Source organism: Dasypus novemcinctus, chromosome 7, assembly GCF_030445035.2.
Source record: "Dasypus novemcinctus isolate mDasNov1 chromosome 7, mDasNov1.1.hap2, whole genome shotgun sequence".
Taxonomy (NCBI): Eukaryota; Metazoa; Chordata; class Mammalia; order Cingulata; family Dasypodidae; genus Dasypus; species Dasypus novemcinctus.
The window spans coordinates 97,868,023-97,885,866 of NC_080679.1; the positions used below are offsets into that span (position 1 = coordinate 97,868,023).

At 40.1% G+C, this 17,844-nt stretch overlaps 1 protein-coding gene across 10 annotated transcripts in view; it reads left to right on the forward strand.

The window, feature by feature from the left end:
- NEB (nebulin) overlaps positions 1–17,844 on the forward strand; it is a 220,411-nt gene that overhangs the window by 178,346 nt on the left and 24,221 nt on the right. For 9 of the 10 annotated variants that reach the window (XM_058300921.1, XM_058300925.2, XM_058300923.1 and 6 more), the window contains exons 141-155: positions 361–465; positions 1,919–2,023; positions 2,362–2,469; positions 4,421–4,525; positions 6,696–6,800; positions 7,259–7,363; positions 8,006–8,110; positions 8,200–8,310; positions 9,081–9,191; positions 9,424–9,525; positions 9,636–9,740; positions 13,717–13,827; positions 13,966–14,070; positions 14,616–14,720; positions 16,087–16,191. In XM_058300921.1, coding sequence (XP_058156904.1) covers positions 361–465; positions 1,919–2,023; positions 2,362–2,469; positions 4,421–4,525; positions 6,696–6,800; positions 7,259–7,363; positions 8,006–8,110; positions 8,200–8,310; positions 9,081–9,191; positions 9,424–9,525; positions 9,636–9,740; positions 13,717–13,827; positions 13,966–14,070; positions 14,616–14,720; positions 16,087–16,191 — 1,593 coding nt within the window. The remainder of the gene's footprint in view (positions 1–360; positions 466–1,918; positions 2,024–2,361; positions 2,470–4,420; positions 4,526–6,695; positions 6,801–7,258; positions 7,364–8,005; positions 8,111–8,199; positions 8,311–9,080; positions 9,192–9,423; positions 9,526–9,635; positions 9,741–13,716; positions 13,828–13,965; positions 14,071–14,615; positions 14,721–16,086; positions 16,192–17,844) is intronic. The other variant, XM_058300922.1, reaches the window with a different exon arrangement.

The window sequence follows — 17,844 nt, forward strand, 5'->3', positions numbered from 1 at the left end:
CCAAATTCTATTTTAAGTTGCAAAAGCATAAACAAACAAATTAATGGAAGGGAAGAAGACGGAACCCCTTCCTTTATTTTACTATTCCAATTATGTCTTTTTATAAAGCACTTCTGGCATGAACATAAGTTAGACAGCTCTGTCATCTCACATTTACAAGGACTATGGATGGTCCACCACAAGTATTGCAGTATTCTGGTCGGTATTATAACGTATTTGGTGTCTTCACCCATACATATCTGTGAGTACATAAAGTGTGTATGCCTACATCTCTTCACTCAGAGGTGACTGGGCTATAGAGCCATGTTCTTTCCTGTCTTCATAAGTCTTTTTGTGCTTCACTGCTCTCTGCATGAACAGAAAAAATATAAATCTAGTGCCAAGATGCTTCTGAAACAAGGATGTAATGAAATTCTGCGTCCAGATATGTTGACTGCCCTCTACAATACACACATGTGGAGCCAGGTAATGTCTGATGTGATGTGAAGAAGGAAGCTTAGAAGCCTTTGGGTACATTCACATCTATGCTTTCATTGATTTCCTTTCCCTGCCCCATGCTGGTTTCATATGATAAAGCTGCATAAATATTCATTCCTTGTCAATGAACTCTGGATGGGGCCAAGTGTGATGATGCTGCAGCCATAGTCCTTACAGAGGCGGCTGACTGCTCGGCAACACTTTGGAACTCCTGCTAGAATTAGCTGAGGCTTTTTCAAATGCTGTTTCCAAATTGGTATGATATAACATTAATTTATATTTTTTCAGTATTTGCCCCAAAGACATAGGTTCCTTAGAGATTGAGGATGTAAAGTAGATTCAATAACATTTAAAAGGTCTGAATATTTAATGTTTTCATCTCATTTTTCCATTGTTCTTTTATCACTGTAACTGTACCCTTTGGGAGAGATCAGTATTTCAGGGTAGATATTTGAATATTGTACGTATTCATGACTACTCTTGAATTTGCTGAATTCTCTAAGGTATGAAAGGGAATGTCTCAGCATTCTATTCCCAAACACACTTGTTAAGCACATCACTAACTTTGCCTTCCAACGAAGCCAGTTGAAGCACACACCACCACCTCTCCACCACATAATGAAATGTAAATTTGTAACAGCACCAGACAGTGAGAATTGGTTAACTACTAGATACCATATTAACAAAATACCATTGTTCCCACATGCAAAAATGTTGTTAATATAGTGTATTAGCACCTTGTTTTATCACTTTAGTTTGCCATCAAATCAACAATGTGAAATGAGGCAGATGAGGTCTCCCTGTGAACAGTCTGCTTGCCTGAACTTTTCCATTTGTCCTAATACAGCCATCAAATCATATGCATGAAATTTCATTGCACTCATTATATCTGTACTGCTTGAAACAGCTTCTGTGCATGGAAAAAAATTCTGACCTAGAAATTACAAAATTGAATTTTAAGAAATGATTACCTCAAATAGTATATATGCGTTCTTTGATTTTACATCTTTTCATCTTTAATATGGAGAAATAGCTATTAAGGTATCATACATATTTGATGCAGTATGTTGTAAGTGAAACCATTTTGTCCCTCCAAAGAACAAGGATCAAGCCTGGTTCTGAAGGTCACTGTATATGTGCCCTAGGCTCAGTTTCTCAACCTTTCTTGGCCTCAGTTTCCATATATGAAAAACCTATTAGAAGTTGTCTTTGTTTCTTTGATTATTTACTCACTGCATTATACTATTGCTATCAAATGCAGACCTATAGCAAACATTTCCCACTAAGATTTAAAGAGAAAGCTACCACAACGCCATCTTCTACTTCTTGACTTACGTAATTATCCTATTGTTTGCTGTGTAACTCAAGAGGAAAATTAGATTCCTTAAAGCCCTCTGTTCTTCTTCTTAGAGTTAACTCTTCATTCTCTTCCACAATTTAGATCAAATACAAGAAAAAATATGAAAAAACCAAGGACAAATTTACCTCGGTTGTGGACACTCCAGAACATCTGCGTACTACAAAAGTCAACAAACAGATCAGTGATGTAAGTCTGAGACACCGTGGGTGGTTTCCCAAATTCAAAGGTCATTTGCAAATGTGGAGGGGTATTTTAGATCATCACCATGCCTGGGGGGACTCTCCTACCCTTTAGTGGGAGGGATCCAGGGACATTCTGCTTTCACAACAGAGAATTGTTACCAAATTGGCAGACCCCTCTCCCCAGTTGAGAAACACAGAGACCTCAGCAAAGAGCCTGAAAGCCCGTGTTGACTTCATGGAATTCTATTTCCTTTATATTCACTCAAAAATAAACTTTGCATTTACAATTCTACCTGGTAAATTAGAAGCATGTTTGTCTTTCTGCTTTCTAATCTCCTTCAGATACTTTATAAGTTGGAATACAACAAGGCTAAACCCAGAGGCTACACCACAATCCATGACACGCCCATGTTGCTGCACGTCCGTAAGGTTAAAGATGAAGTCAGTGATGTAAGTTAAATGGTTTTTCAGACCCTCTTATCCTGGCCTCTTTTTAATGGGATGTAACAAACCTTGGTCCAGATATCTAAAATGTATTGGCCTAAAACAACAATCATCTCATTTTACTCATGGTTCTGTGTGTTGACTGGCATAACCGAGAGGTTGTTTTGGCAGACAGCTGAGCTTCAGATGGGCCAGAACATCCACCAAGACCCACTCACTTGGCTGTTGGCTGGGAGCTTGGCTGTTGTCTTGGTGGGAACCCTTACATGGGTCTTCTCCATGTGGCCTGGACATCTCTCAGCATGGAGGCTGTGTTCCAAGAGGCAGGAAGTGGAAGCTTCCAGGCCTATTAAAGGCTACTCCTAGAAGTGACATCATGTCACTTTTGCTATATTCTTTTGGTCACAGTGCCCACACAGATTCAAGGAGTGATGAGATAAATGCCACCTGTTAATGGATGAGTGGCAAGATCACAATGCAGAAGAGCATGTAAAATAGGAGCTAGCTATGGTTGAATCAATTCTGGAAAAAGCAGTGTGCTCTGCCATACAGCCTTTACCCTTCATAGGCTTTATCTTGACTAAGAGTAACAAACTAGTTGTTATATTCTAATACTCTAAATTTGGGAAAAAATTGTGTTAATGCATTTTCAGATATATATCTTGACTGTGTGGTTTAAATGATCATCATTATGGATGAAAAAAATGGATTTAATTCTTTAAAGAACTTTATGACTATATGAGGTCCTGGACACCAGAAAAAATAACAAAGGCCACTGTGGAAAAACTTTTTTCCTACCCCAAAATCTTGACTGTGGCTGGTGCTCAAGATTTCTTTGATAGATGAATAAACCTGTTCATACAACCGACTCTGAGTTGCCATGAATAATGTTAAGTATATTCAGTGCACTGTTTAGGAAGGTAGAAATGTATAAAACATTTTAGAAATATGAAAAATGTTATAATAAGTTTTGGCAAATTAAACATGAACATTAGGTGCTAATGAACATCCTTTATCGAGTGGGTCCCTTATGTGGAACAACCCATTCCCTATTACTACAGAAAAATGAAGCATTTCTCTTCCATTTACCCAAACTTTTCTGACAAGAATAGCCTAGGGAATTGAAGAAACTATATGGATTTCCAGGCCCTTTCTAAAGGTACTGATTTTCTAGATCTATGTAAGCCAAAAAACTGTGACTCTTATGATCAAGCAAGTTTAGGAAACACTACTATAATTCCCTTAGAAAAATTTTACTTTAGCTTTAACCATATGAAAACTTAGGCTCCTTCCACAACAATTAGGGAGAAGGTCCAGACTTTGCCCAGGGCCCTGAAATTTAAGCATAAAAGTGGGTGAAGCTTTTTTGAAACCACAGGCCCAGGATGGGGACAGGAAACTATCTGTTCCACTGAGCTTGCAGAGACTAATCCTTACTGTCCCCACATACCCTTCTCATCTGAACCCACACACACCAAAACTTGGTAGAAATGGCTCTAGCAATGATAATAGTACCACATCCATCAATGCATTCATCAAATATTTATTGAGTTTTTATATGTTTGACACTAAGAATGAGGTGAGGAACAATGTATAATCTTTGCCTTCAGGGATTCAGACTCCTATACGGGATAGGCAGATAAACTCAACATTTTCTGATTTGAGGAAGGGAAAGCATGCATGGATAGCTGTCCCTCTGCCCCTTCAGCACAAGCTCAAGGCACCTAAGTCCTACGGTGCCACAGGTGAGGATATTCAGTGTGCCCTGGGAGCTGGTTTTAAAATCTAATACAGGAAGTCACTCTCTGCATAGCTACATAGCTATTTCCTTTCTTCACAACAGATTTTTTTTCCTTCTTAAGGACCACTATGTACTATAGTCGTTTCTTGTTTTCTTAAAAAACCTTTCGTAGGCTACTCTAAAAAATTAACCTTATCACTGTGTTTCTCCCCATAGTTGAAATACAAAGAAGTTTACCAAAGAACTAAGTCGAACTGCACCATTGAACCAGATGCTGTTCATATTAAAGCAGCCAAGGATGCCTACAAAGTCAACACCAACGTAAGTTCCAGAAACTTCTCCAAGTTTAATGGGAGATTTATCAGTTTCTGTGGACATTGGTTGCTTGTCACATTTGTTCAAGTGATTGAGTCCAGTTAGGCCCCAGGAGGGTCAGTAATGACACTGAACTCTAAATGCTGCCGTTGGTTCTCCCGAGGGAGCCTGGGGAAGTGTGAAGGTGGCCTAACTCTATGCCATGGGTGTTTCAGCTCATCTCTCTTTGGGTCTGGTCAGGGAGAAAGAGATTTACTTCTGAAATGAAGGTTGTGTTTTGGAAAGTATCTAGCATCTTTTATTGCCCCATCCCCCATGTTCTCTTCCTGCCCCAAATTCAAGAGTCTACCTCTTCTAAAAGAGAAAACAGCTTAGTTACTTTGTGCCAGGAGTTGGTGTAGACCTTCACCTTGCTCATTTATTTCCTGGACTGATTAATTCCTTTCTCATGGGGTATTTAAATCCTCAACATTCAACAAGAACATTTTTAATGTATTTAAAGGAACACTGTCTTTTTTAAAATGTATAAATGGCTAGAATAATGAAACCATTATAACCCAACTAGTTGCCTACTAATACCAGAGAGGAAGTTATTCATTAGGGCCAGCAAACTGATGCCTTCTTTAGGAGCTGGCAGAGAGCTTACAGGTAGCCTATGAATGGATTGAGGGAAGGGTGGAGGAATAGATGTGGGATAAAGCAAATTCAGTACGATGTTACACTATAAAATCCAGGGGGGTGACTGTATGAGTATTTTCTATAATATCCTTGCAATTCTTTTGTATGTTTGAAATTTTTCACAACAAAATAGAAAAAGCTCACCAAATTGTGCACTTAAAGTTTGTGCATTCTATTGTGGTAAATTATACCTCAATAAAAAAGAAAGAGAAAGCAAAATAACAGGGAAAGAAATGTGCTGGGATAGTAGGCCCTTCACAAGGACATTTAAATTACATGTACTCTGCTGGCTAAACACAGCTCTTCTATATTGGCCGAGGACAGTCAGTTCTCCAGCCCTGATGAAAGCCTAGCAGTACTCAATCACCTCTGCAACCAGACGTCCTGGGTTTGAATCTCAGGTCCACTATTTACTAGCTGTCTCATCTTGGGCAGCTTAGTTAATCCTTCTAGGCAGTTTCTCAACTGCCTATTTCATTGGGTTGTTATAAAAATTAAATGTGTTAAGATTTATAAAGCTCTCAGAAAAATGCCTGACATAAAATAAGTACTACATGAATGATAAATTTTTTTTGAAAACCTTAATTTAGTTAGAAATTGTAAGAACTTGATGTTTATTTTAGTTTGCTAAAAGCTACTGGGAAGAGTATACCAGAAATGGGTTGACTTTTATCTGGGAATTTATTAGGGTACAAGCTTACAGTTCTGTGGCTTTGAAAATGTCCAAATGAAGGCATCATCAGAGATGCTGTCTCAGTAAAGGTCAGCTGCTGGCAATCCTGGACCCCTGCCAGGTGGCAAGACAAAATGGCAGCTCTCCAGTCTGGGTCTCTGCCTTCTCCTCCAGGCTTACTTTCTCCCCAAGCTCAGCTGTGGGTGATCAGTCACATGGCATGTCTCTCCCATCTCCTCTGGGCCTCCCCTCTTCCAGCCTCTTGGAGGTCTCTTTCTTTGCCTTTGTGCTCCACTGATTCAAGCCTCTGGGACCTCTCTCTCAGCCTCCTGGGGTTCCTCTGTTTCTGCCACTTTTTTCTGTGTCTCGCTTTCAGACCTCTGTTTATAAAGGACTCCAGCAAGAGGACCAAGACCCACCCTGGGTCCTGCCTCACTGAAGTAATCTAATCAAAGCTCCCCAACTGAATCCAAACCACACGAATGGGTTAGCTTTAAGAACATGATATTTTCTGGGACCCATGAAAAGCTTCAAACAGTGAAGATGATTATGCTAGGCTGGCAGAGTTAGAGAGATAGTAAAATCATTTCACCTGGAGGCCTTTAAAACATTTAGCCTCTCTCTATCCGTCCCACTAGATGACCACTGGAGTGGCTAACCAGCTGTATAAATTATAGAGAAAATTAAACTGGACTCTTTTTGCATTAAGAACTATGATTCGTGGTGTATTAAAATGCAAGATGAGTCCCTCTCTGCTGAGTGTGTGTTTTTTCATGAATTCAGCTTATTGAATTAAGCGATTTATTTTTATCTCGTTAAAAACAGCTGGACTATAAGAAGCAGTATGAAGCTCACAAAGCCCACTGGAGGTGGACCCCTGACCGGCCAGACTTCATCCAGGCAGCCAAGTCGTCCCTGCAGCAAAGTGATGTAAGACAGGAGAGACAAAGATGACTGTAACTGCACAAAACACCTGAGAAACTTCTAAATTGAAGGATTCATATTAGATACCACGGTAGACATAAACCCCACCTCACCTATAATCCAAGAATACGAGGGTTTTAAGGAGTGGAAGACAAGCTCAGAAAGCAGGTCTGGCCAGAGCCAGTCCTCCCACTGCTAAGCGGAGACCCACATAGCTCAGAGTCCTGACTGAGGCTGAGGAGCACCCACAGGGGAGGGCTGCTGGGAGGGCTTGGCTGTAGCAATTGGGCTAGGAAAGAAGAGCCCAGTACACAGTGGGGGACCAGGAAGCCCCTCCGTCATTCTGGTGGCAAGACCTCACACCACCCTTAAGAGGTGGTCTTGCTGCTACGGGTTTAATTCATTCCCACCCTCCTCCTGTGCCTGGGACCCTTTCCCACCCTCCTCTCACTTTCTTGTTACAGTTTGAATATAAACTGGACCGAGAGTTCCTCAGGGGCTGCAAGCTTTCTGTCACTGACGATAAAGATATGGTGCTGGCACTCAGGAATTCTTTGATAGAAAGTGACGTAAGTATCCAAGCCCTTCCATGGCACCTAACCTTGCTCAGAGCCATCCTTTGCACCACAGTCCCAGGGATACCCAGGAAAGGACCGGGGAGGGCCGCTTCTGCAGGGGCTTAGGTGCAGGTGCTGAATTGCAGAGCAGGGTGGCTGCAGTGCAAAAGCTTTTCAATCCATGTGCTCTTCCTTGGTTTATGCTATACCACAAGGTAATTCACACGGCAAGAATTAGGAACCTGAAGGTCTGCCTATATTCTATATCAAAACCCACCGTTCATTTTCTGTGGGATCATACTCTTCCAATGCAGCAGTTTCCTTATCAGTAAAGATGGACTAATGCCTCCCTGGATTTGAGAAAGGGCCAAATGACAAGTTTGAAAATCTTTTGCACTTAAAGGTATATAAAGATCCACCATAAGATCTATTTTGATTGCTGTTCAAGCCTCAACTTGCAAGAGATAAGTATAAATGCCACTTGGGTATTTCCTGAGAGTGCCAAGCGTCAAATCTTTTATTGAGTTTCAATGTTCAAAGTGTGTCAAAGACGCTGTCCTCCCAGCTAGATATAGTGATTTAGAGTCTTCATAAACATGTGTAGGATACTTAGAGGAGCTGAAGAAGTGTGGTGTTTTGTTTTGACCCCTGCAGCTGAAATACAAAGAGAAACATGTCAAGGAAAGAGGATCCTGCCATGCTGTGCCTGACACGCCTCAGATCCTTCTGGCAAAGGCTGTCAGCCATCTGGTGTCCGAGGTAACCCTCCAGCAGCCACATGCTCTGCTTCCCTCTTGGGCCAGTGCCCCAGGCAGGCTTGTTAACAAGCTCTCTATGAATTCCCTCAGAACAAGTACAAGGACTATGTCAAGAAGCATTTGGCCCAGGGGTCGTACACAACACTGCCAGAGACCCGGGACACTGTTCACGTCAAGGAAGTGACCAAGAATGTCAGTGATGTAAGTGACCGGCCACAGGACTCTGCAGCAACAATGCCACTTTACCTCAGAGTCAGTGAAAGACGACGGCTGCAGGCAGCCCTTCTGCTTACAAACGCGTTCCTTTCTGTTGCTGCTCTTACCATCGATACTTACATATGAATCTTGAGCTCTAGTTAAAAAAATAACCAAATACTTTTTCACATTCCAACTTAAAATATGGGAGCAATAAGATTTAGAGAGCTGCTAAGATGTGGATGTATAGAAATTAAGACAAATGTGGATTTTGCCACAGAATGTTATCTAAGGATGTAAGAAGCTACTGGCCTAGTGCTAATAGTGGTAGAAGCTGTGCTGATTAGGAGTGACCTCTACTACCATTAAGCTACTAAACAATTTTAGAGAAGTAAAATCACCTCAACTCTTTTGTACTTCTGTAATCTCTTCCCACTATATTCTTAGCAATAATCCTGGAGTAATCATGATATTATATTTTATGAGTACTTTTATGGTTCTGTCTAAAAAAAAAAAGTTAAGAATGGTGAGAAAAAAAATCTTATTTTGCTTGTGGTCAGTTCCCCCAAAGATTGCTGAATAGTTCTATCCTTGGGTTTTAGGATAGAGGTGGCAGGGAAGATCTAATTAGAACAAGGGTCAGAGATCTGAGTCCCAAACTGACACCAAAATGGGGACTCATGGATTTTCTGGGAAGATCTTCTCACAGTTCTTCAGGTAAATCAATTTTATTCCCACCTTTCTCTACTCACATAAATAATTCTTGTTCTCTTTAGACAAATTACAAAAAGAAGTTCGTCAAAGAGAAAGGAAAATCCGACTACTCCATCATGCTGGAGCCACCAGAGGTGAAACATGCCATGGAAGTGGCCAAGAAGCAGAGTAATGTAAGTGTCCCCTCTCCACACTCTTAGAGCCCACTTGAGGCAATGGAACCCAAACTGGTACATGCTATGGCTTGTTCCAGAACGTCACCCTCACATCCTCTGGTAGTTCAAAAAATACAGTAGTGGGAATTTGGTCTGGTTTGGTTTTAAACAAAAAGTTTGCTTGCATTTAATGAGGACTTTTGGAAAGTTGTGTATCTCTCAAATGAGTAAACATCTTCCCCCAATAAAGGTTGCTTACAAAAAAGATGCCAAAGAGAACCTGCATTATACCACAGTGGCGGATCGGCCGGATATCAAGAAGGCCACACAGGCTGCCAAGCAGGCCAGTGAGGTAAGAGTGTGGCTGAAATGTCCCTGTTTCCTGAAGACCACTGCCAACAAACAGCACAAGGCTGCCATCACCTAGAATGTGTTGCTCATTGTTTGGTTTTCTTTGTTCAGGTGGAGTACAGAGCTAAGCACCGCAAGGAAGGCAGCCATGGGCTAAGCATGCTTGGTCGCCCAGACATTGAAATGGCCAAGAAGGCAGCCAAGCTGAGCAGCCAGGTAATGCAGATGGACAAGCAACTGCTCTAATGTGAGGAGACATAAAAAACCTTATAGGAAGAAGTGATTCCCAGAATGGAAGGACAATATTAGCAACCAAAGAGATACTGGGTCTTTGATAGCACTCAAGGCTTTGAAAAGTAATATCCTGAAAAGTGTTTCCCTCTAACCTAAGCAATTCTGATTCTGTACTTTTTCATTTATGGGTTAGTGACTAGGTGTCTATATGCTTAACAGTCTTCAAGACTATCGGTTTGCGTGATCTCATTGGAACTTCTCCCTAGGCAATGAAAATTATATCCCAAGAGTCTGATTCGTACTTGAGTCAACCATGTGATACTTGTTAAGGTGCAAGAACCATGAAAGTCTAACGTCCAGAACCCAACCATATGCAGTCACATTTATTCTTTCATTCAGTTTACATATTCATTGCCTGGATAAGGAACTGGGGGTGAGCAGATGTCCTCAGACTGCATGTCTGTGGATAAATAATTACACTATGGTATGATAGATGCTTGATAAAGTGTGCGCAGGTGCTGAGGGGGAATGCCTCATTCTTGCAGGTTTCACGTTATTGAGAAGTAGATTTGCAAATGTTTTTCCAAACTGTTTGCCACATTATTTTCCCTTGTTATGTAGACTATCCCTGTGTTGTCACAGGTTTTCAACTTTAGCTCACGGACTCCATGAGCCACACCAGATCTCTCAGAGGGATGCATTTTGGTCCCCTAGGGTTCAAGCTCAAGATAATCTTATTTCTCCTCCAAATTAGAGATCTAACCTTCTTTTCCTTCATTGTCTCTTCTCAAGTATTTTTTCAGGGTATGTTTGTTGTTGTATGTACTGACTTTCAGCAAAACCAAAGATGGGAGAAGACAAAGTAGTAATGCCAATGATAGAATCGCAAAACAATTTTGGAAGTCTTTAGAAACAAAAGGTTCAGATGACTGACCATAAGTAAATATGATATTTTTAGAAAAGTTCTTCCCTTTAAAAACCTTATATAGGGAAATGGATGTAGCTCAAGTGGTTGAGCATCTGCTTTCCACGTGGAAGTTCCCAGGTCCCCTGTGCCTCCTAAAAACAAACAAACAAATGAAAAAAAAACAACTGAGGGGAGATGATGTGGCTCGGTGGCTGAGCACTTCCTCCATGCCCCAGCCTTGGTACCTCAAAAACAAACTAAACCCTACATAGCATTTTTATTATAAATTAATGAATTGTATAAACACTTGAGCATAAGATATGAAATCACCAACACAAACGTGGTAGAATCTCTAAGAGTAATGAAATGAAACAAGGCCTTATTAATATAAAAATTTATAATGATTTTAATTTTTCAAGGTTATATTATCAAATTAAGAACAAAGAAATGGGTTTGTTGAAAATTTGAAAAATCTTCACCATCTTTGAAAACCTAGAGGCTCATATTTCTAATCATAAGTAAATCCTGTGGTGTGGAGAATGGAATCTAACCAGATCCTTTTTATGAGCTCACCTTCCTGCATTCACGTCCTGTGAAGGGCTTGCATCAGGATCAGGATCACAGCTTAGGCATTTTCATTATGTGGCTCCCGGCCCAAGGGGGCTTGAGCTGTGAGTGAGGTCTCCCCACCCTGACTTTGTCCTGCTACATACAAGACAATAGCTCAAAGGCCACAGGAGAGGGCATGGTGCTGGATCTTATGACACGCCTGTGATGAGACATCTTAGGAGAACTGATATACTCATCACTGATGTAAAATAGACACTAGCAGGCAGATATCTCTGTCTTTCTCATTTTCTTGTTTATGATCTTGGCCTTTGACAGGCGACTGACCAAATTGCGCTCTTTTCTGTGGATTTTGTATTGGAATGTGTAGAATGTCATGGAAATTTGTGAAAAGGTATAATTTTGCACACACCTCTCTTTTTCCTGCATGAAAATTTTCCTCTAGAACATCCCACTTGGAATAAGAAAATGGACAAGACATCCCAATATACTTTAGGTTGCTGACACTAATCAAATTAAAGGATGAAATGAGGGAAACAGACTTGGCCCAGTGGTTAGGGCATGCGTCTACCACATGGGAGGTCCACTGTTCAAACCCCGGGCCTCCTTGACCCGTATGGAGCTGGCCAATGCGCAGCGCTCATGCGCGCAAGGAGTACCGCGCCACGCAGGGGTGTCCCCCGCGTAGGGGAGCCTCACGCGCTAGGAGTGCACCCGTAAGGAGAGCCACCCAGCGTGAAAGAAAAGTGCAGCCTGCCCAGGAATGGCGCCGCCCACACTTCCCGTGCCGCTGACGACAACAGAAGCGGACAAAGAAACAAGTCGCAGCAAATAGACACAGAGAACAGACAACTGGGGGAAGGGGGGAATTAAATTAATTAATTAATTAATTTAAAAAGGATGAAATGAAAACAAATTGAGGAAAGCGGATGTGGCTCAAGTAATTGAGCTCCTGCCTACCACATGGGAGGTCCTGGGTTCTGTTCCCGGTGCCTCCTGGAGAAGATGAGCAAGACAGCAAGCTAGCATGGTGAGCTGATGCAACAAGGAGACACAAAGAGGAAACACAATGAGAGACACAACAAAGCAGGAGCAGAGGTGGCTCAGGTGATTGACCACCTCTGTCCAACATGGGACTCCCATGTTTGGCTCCCAGTGCTTCCTAAAGAGAAGACAAACAGACATAGAGAGCACATAGAGAATGGGCAGAGAGAGAAAACAGCAAGCACAAAAATACCTGGGGGGGTGGGGTGGGTAGAGAGGGTAATAAATAAAAGAATAAATCCTAAAAAAAAAAATTAAGGACATCTCCAACCACACAAAGAAAATTTGCTTCTCCTATAGATAGATCATTATAGATGTTTATTACATTTGTTATGTAATGCAGTGTCTCAGTTCAGGTATACTATGAGTCAACAGAACAAATTATTTAAAATGCTTTCACTTATACTTTTTCGATCATTTATTTTATAGTCTTAAAAGCAAGATATTTTCTCATTCTTGAGCCTGTTCTTCAGTCTTTGGAAGCACGACACACAGCTCATTTCTCTGAAAAGGAACTGAACAGTTGGATGTTAGACCTTTAAATACAATTAAATTTTGAAAGAATAATTAATTCAAAACCATCTTCCTACTCTGCATCCATATTCGGCCCAATATCTGAGCCTGGTGCTGCCACTTGCTGATACGTGGATTGCCTCTCAGGCAATCAACCAATGGATTTGCTGTTCTTCAAATAAATCTTTTTTCAGAAAAGTTATTTTCTAGAAGAAAGAAAGCAGACTTTTAGCACACTTCTGAAAGAAGTGGATTTTATTCTCATCCAAGATGGGTCTTTGCATCTCTTCTTCCCCAGTGTGATTTGCAGTATCGGGTGTACTTTGCTTTTCTGTGTTTCATACGTTATTTAGTCCTTTGCATATCCTTACTTTGATGCATCCTAAAAGTATATTTAATCTTATATTTTCTTGATGTTCTAAAGTATCTCACTTCTTTCCTACTCCTATTCTGACATCATACTAAGGCCATCCCCCAAACTTTCATTTTTTATTCAGAAGTTATATCATTTTTGTCAAGTTTAAAAAATTAAAATGATACAGCCAAAGTGCTATTTTAAAATAACATTAAATTCTCCGAATTCCAATGCATCTTGATCATTGATTTTTAACCCCTCTTTAAATTCCTCACAGTTGACCTAGATAGTCTTTGGCTTTGCTAGTTAGAAAGGGTTAGGGAGTGCTAACCTTGCATATCTCTGGGTAATATAAAAATGAGCCAGGCAAATACGGTATCCCTAGATCTTGATTGCCTTTTGTCACATACAACATACGTTATTAAAGCTTTTACTCTTAAAAGTATTCCCGTCTGGAGAATAAATTATATGGTCACCAACACATATTCTTTGACATTTATATTTCTGCCATTCTTCAGTCCCCAAACTGATTGATGTTCAGGAATAATTTTAATGTTTTCATTTGTGGTTAGGTTAAGTACCGAGAAAATTTCAACAAGGAAAAGGGCAAGACACCAAAATTCAATCCAAAAGACAGCCAGCTCTACAAAATCATGAAAGATGCTAATAATCTTGCCAGTGAGGTAAGGTTTGCATTGCTAGCTCCACCATTTGTCTCAGGATGGGATATATTGCTATGGTTTCCATTAGTGCTCTTTTCCCATTTCCTATTTATGTGAATTCTTCCCCCGCTTCCTTTATTTTTTTTTCTTAATATGCAGGTTAAATATAAGGCTGACCTAAAGAAACTTCACAAACCTGTGACTGACATGAAAGAATCTCTGATAATGAATCATGTCCTGAATACAAGTCAGCTTGCCAGCTCAGTAAGTTCAATCATTTGCTTCAGAAACAGCCTGTTTCATCCATTTGCAACTAAATTCCTTCTTTGAACTCACTTTCATCTCCTCTGCTACTGATACTCTAGACTTATTAGAAAGCTTTTCTCTTGTTTGACTCTTTTCTTCCAAATTGCACCATTAATCTACCAATTCTCCACTGACTGTAACACCTCTCAGGATGTAAAAATGTTGCATTACAAATATATATTCAAACTTTTTTTCCCAATTAACAAATGCCTTTCCTTCTTTTAAGGAAATAGAATTAATGTTTGGAATCATTTCTTTCACTTTTAAAACTTACTTTGTATATTCAAGTCATATAACATAAAATGGTTTACTTCTTCTGTGTTACCAGTACTTTTAACAGTACTTTAACAGTTTTTTTTAACACCCTGCCCGCCCATTTAGTGTTTGCTAATTTTAGTTTGGTCTTGACAATGCTGCTATGTAAATGTCTAATCTAAAGGGGGAAAATAGGAATGCTCAACATCATTTCCACCAATGTGCCTTTTTTGCCACGTTCCCCTCAGTACCAATACAAGAAGAACTATGAGAAGAGTAAAGGCCACTACCACACAATACCTGATAATCTGGAACAGCTTCATCTAAAAGAGGCTACAGAATTACAGAGTATAGTAAGTTGATCAAGACCAACTTTTTTCCCCACTGCATATTCATCTACAATGTCAAAAACTGCATGGATCTTCCAGCATAGTAGTTATAATTTTAGTAGCCATTGTTTGATACCCAAATGCTGTAAAACTGTGCTTAATATGTTAAAAATTATAACAGCATCTACATATATTGGAGAAATGGTGTGTATATATAATTGGTATGCGTTACTCAGGTTACTGACAGGGACTGCAAGCTTTGGGATTATGTTACAAGAGGGATGAGCCCCTGGCAGTAACCATGAAATGCCCACGGGTCTGTACCCCACAGTCTCAGGCTTGGAAACACTACAATGAGCGATAGGGAGACTTAGGAGGATTTCAGTCAAAGAAGTGATGTCATCAGATATACCAGTGACCTGTCTCTGGGTATTTAAATCGCTAAATTTCTAAAATAATAGAAGATTCTTTGAGGAAAGAGCCCATAGCAAGAGCTTGTTATCACATATCTTCTAGATTACAAAAGTCAGCATTATTTAGGTCCCTAGTTGAGCATTAACTAAGAGAGTGAGATTACTAGAATTGTCCTCATGTCATCTGCAAAGCAGTGTGTGCCACTTTTCTAATCTCTTGTTACAGCCAAGAGAGCTGCAATTAAGCATTGTCATTATGATACTGTGTGAATTTCAGAAGGGTCTTTGCCTGTCTTTCAACTTCTCCTTTGTAAAATAAGAATATTTATATGGCTCTCCCCATTCCCAATCACGTGTTAGGAGGGTAGGGAGATTATATTTGTGAAAGAGTCTTGGGGTCTTTAAAAATGTGGGGTTCATTAGTAAGTCAATCAATATGTAAACTAGCTTTCATTTTATTCCATTTTATACTGGCTGCTTTAAATATGATCAGTTATGATCCCTAGAGAGTTATTTAGGAAATAAAGTTGTATTTGTTATATATTAAACCAAGATCCCAGGTTTTTGATAAAGGTTCTTATGAAAGAAAAGCCAGAGATTTATTTTTTATCAGAAATACTGTCTAATGCTGTTGTTAAAAAGTTCTCATCTATACATAGCAAACCTTGACCAGCCTTACTGAGGGGCATTCTTCTCCAGGTTTTCCTCACATCAACACTTCTCTCAGCTGATTTTGCAGCAGTGGTTTGTCTCTTTAATTGAACACGAGTCCTCACTGTGTCTTGCAGACAGTAATGTTTTCTCCCCAGGCAACAGCAAAGAGGTACTGGATCTGAAATACATGGAAACTGTTCGAGTGTTGATGAAATGCTATCTAATTGGACAAAATCTATCAATTAAAAAGTACTAGCCCTAAACAGGTCTCCATCTAGGAGTTGACCAGAGGAGAGATTTCTAACAAGGCTTTTCATCCCTAGGTGAAATATAAAGAAAAGTATGAAAAGGAGCGAGGAAAGCCCATGTTGGACTTTGAAACTCCAACATACATCACCGCCAAGGAGTCTCAGCAAATGCAGAGTGGGGTAAGTCCTATGAAATCACAGCGCACAACAAACAGATCAGCAGGCGGATGATGAGCACTGCCTGTAAATACATCCAGGCTTTAGTATCCACAGTTGGTGGATGTGGGTCCTTTAAGAATGCCATCACTCAAATCTCTTCAATCTCATAAATCCTATGGCACAGTTATCAAAAATGCTGTAATCAGTAGGCAGTTACCATATTTTATTTGAACAAGAATCAGAAGAGAGCAAACTATCCTAGAATTGAAACAAATTCTTTTGGATATAATTTGAATTTTTCTTTGGTGAATAAAAAGGCTCCTTGATCCAGCCACACCATTGACTTTGGAATGTCCTTCCCTTAGTAAAATGCCCCAAGCCAAAAAAAAAAATAGTGTTAGTGATCAAGATGTTTATCGAGACCCCAGAAAATTAAATTAAAAAAAAAAAGTTAAGGTGTCATATTTCCTGTTTTAGAATTGTAAGCAGAGGCACTTTTTATGTTTAAGCAAGAATGGAAAAGAATGCAATCTTATTTGCAGGTTTCACTGGGCAAAAGTCCTATTTTGAATTTCTTTTTGCCCCTCCCCTATGTGGCATATCTCCAACTATAAAGGGTATTTAAAAGAAGTAGTTGTGGAGCTTTCTGGTGTATAACAGACCAGAATAATGAAAGTTCAGAATAGTTTCAAACCATCGGTAAATATGGGTGTTCCTTGTACTATTCTTACAGTGTGTTTCTGTAAATCAAAAATTCTATCAAAATAAAGTTAGATAAAAGGAATTCCAACATCTCTAACCAACATCTCTGAGAGCCTAGGCCAGGATTTGGAAGGAGATGAGGGAAACCATGGCCTTTATTGCAACAGTGGGCAAAGCCACAGTATCTCTCTATGCCTCATTTTCCACCAAGTCTATTCTGTGATTAAAATATATATAAATATAGGTCATGATTATCTTTTTAAATAGCCAAGTTTTGTATTTGGTGCCCAGAGGCGCCCCTTTCTGTGCTTCCCTCACCCCTCTCCCACGAGGCACTTCTAATTATAAATTTGTCATCTCTTTAAGAAAAATGGAAGACGATTTCAGGAGCAAAGACAGTAGAGTCAGAGTCCTGATGGCATGTCCATCCTTCCACTTTCACAGAGGGCCAGCCCCAGTCACACCATTAGAAGGAATGAGGCATCCCACAAATTTTCTCAACATCTGAGTTTCCTTGGGGCCCTTTGCTTTAGAGATAGCATTTCCGTAACAATTAAACATGTGTATTAGTCAGCCAAAGGGATGCTGATGCAAAATACCAGAAATTGGTTGATTTTTATAAAGGGTGTTTATTTGGGGTAGAATCTTATGGACACCAGGCCATAAAGCATAAGTTACTTCCCTCACCAAAGTCTATTTTCATGTGTTGGAGCAAGATGGCTGCCAAGATCTACCATGGTTCAGGCTTCCTGGGTTCCTCCCTTCCAGGGTCTTGCTTCTCTGTGGGTTCGGGGTTCCTCTCTTCCTGGGATTCCAGCTTAAGGCTTCAACGTCAAACTCCAACATCAAAAACCCCCTAACTCTGTCCTTTGCCATGTCCTACAGAGTTTTACATAATTAATTAATCAAGTAAACCTCTGAATCCAATATAATCTAATATGCCCGGCGGAAAAGATCAGTTTACAAACATCA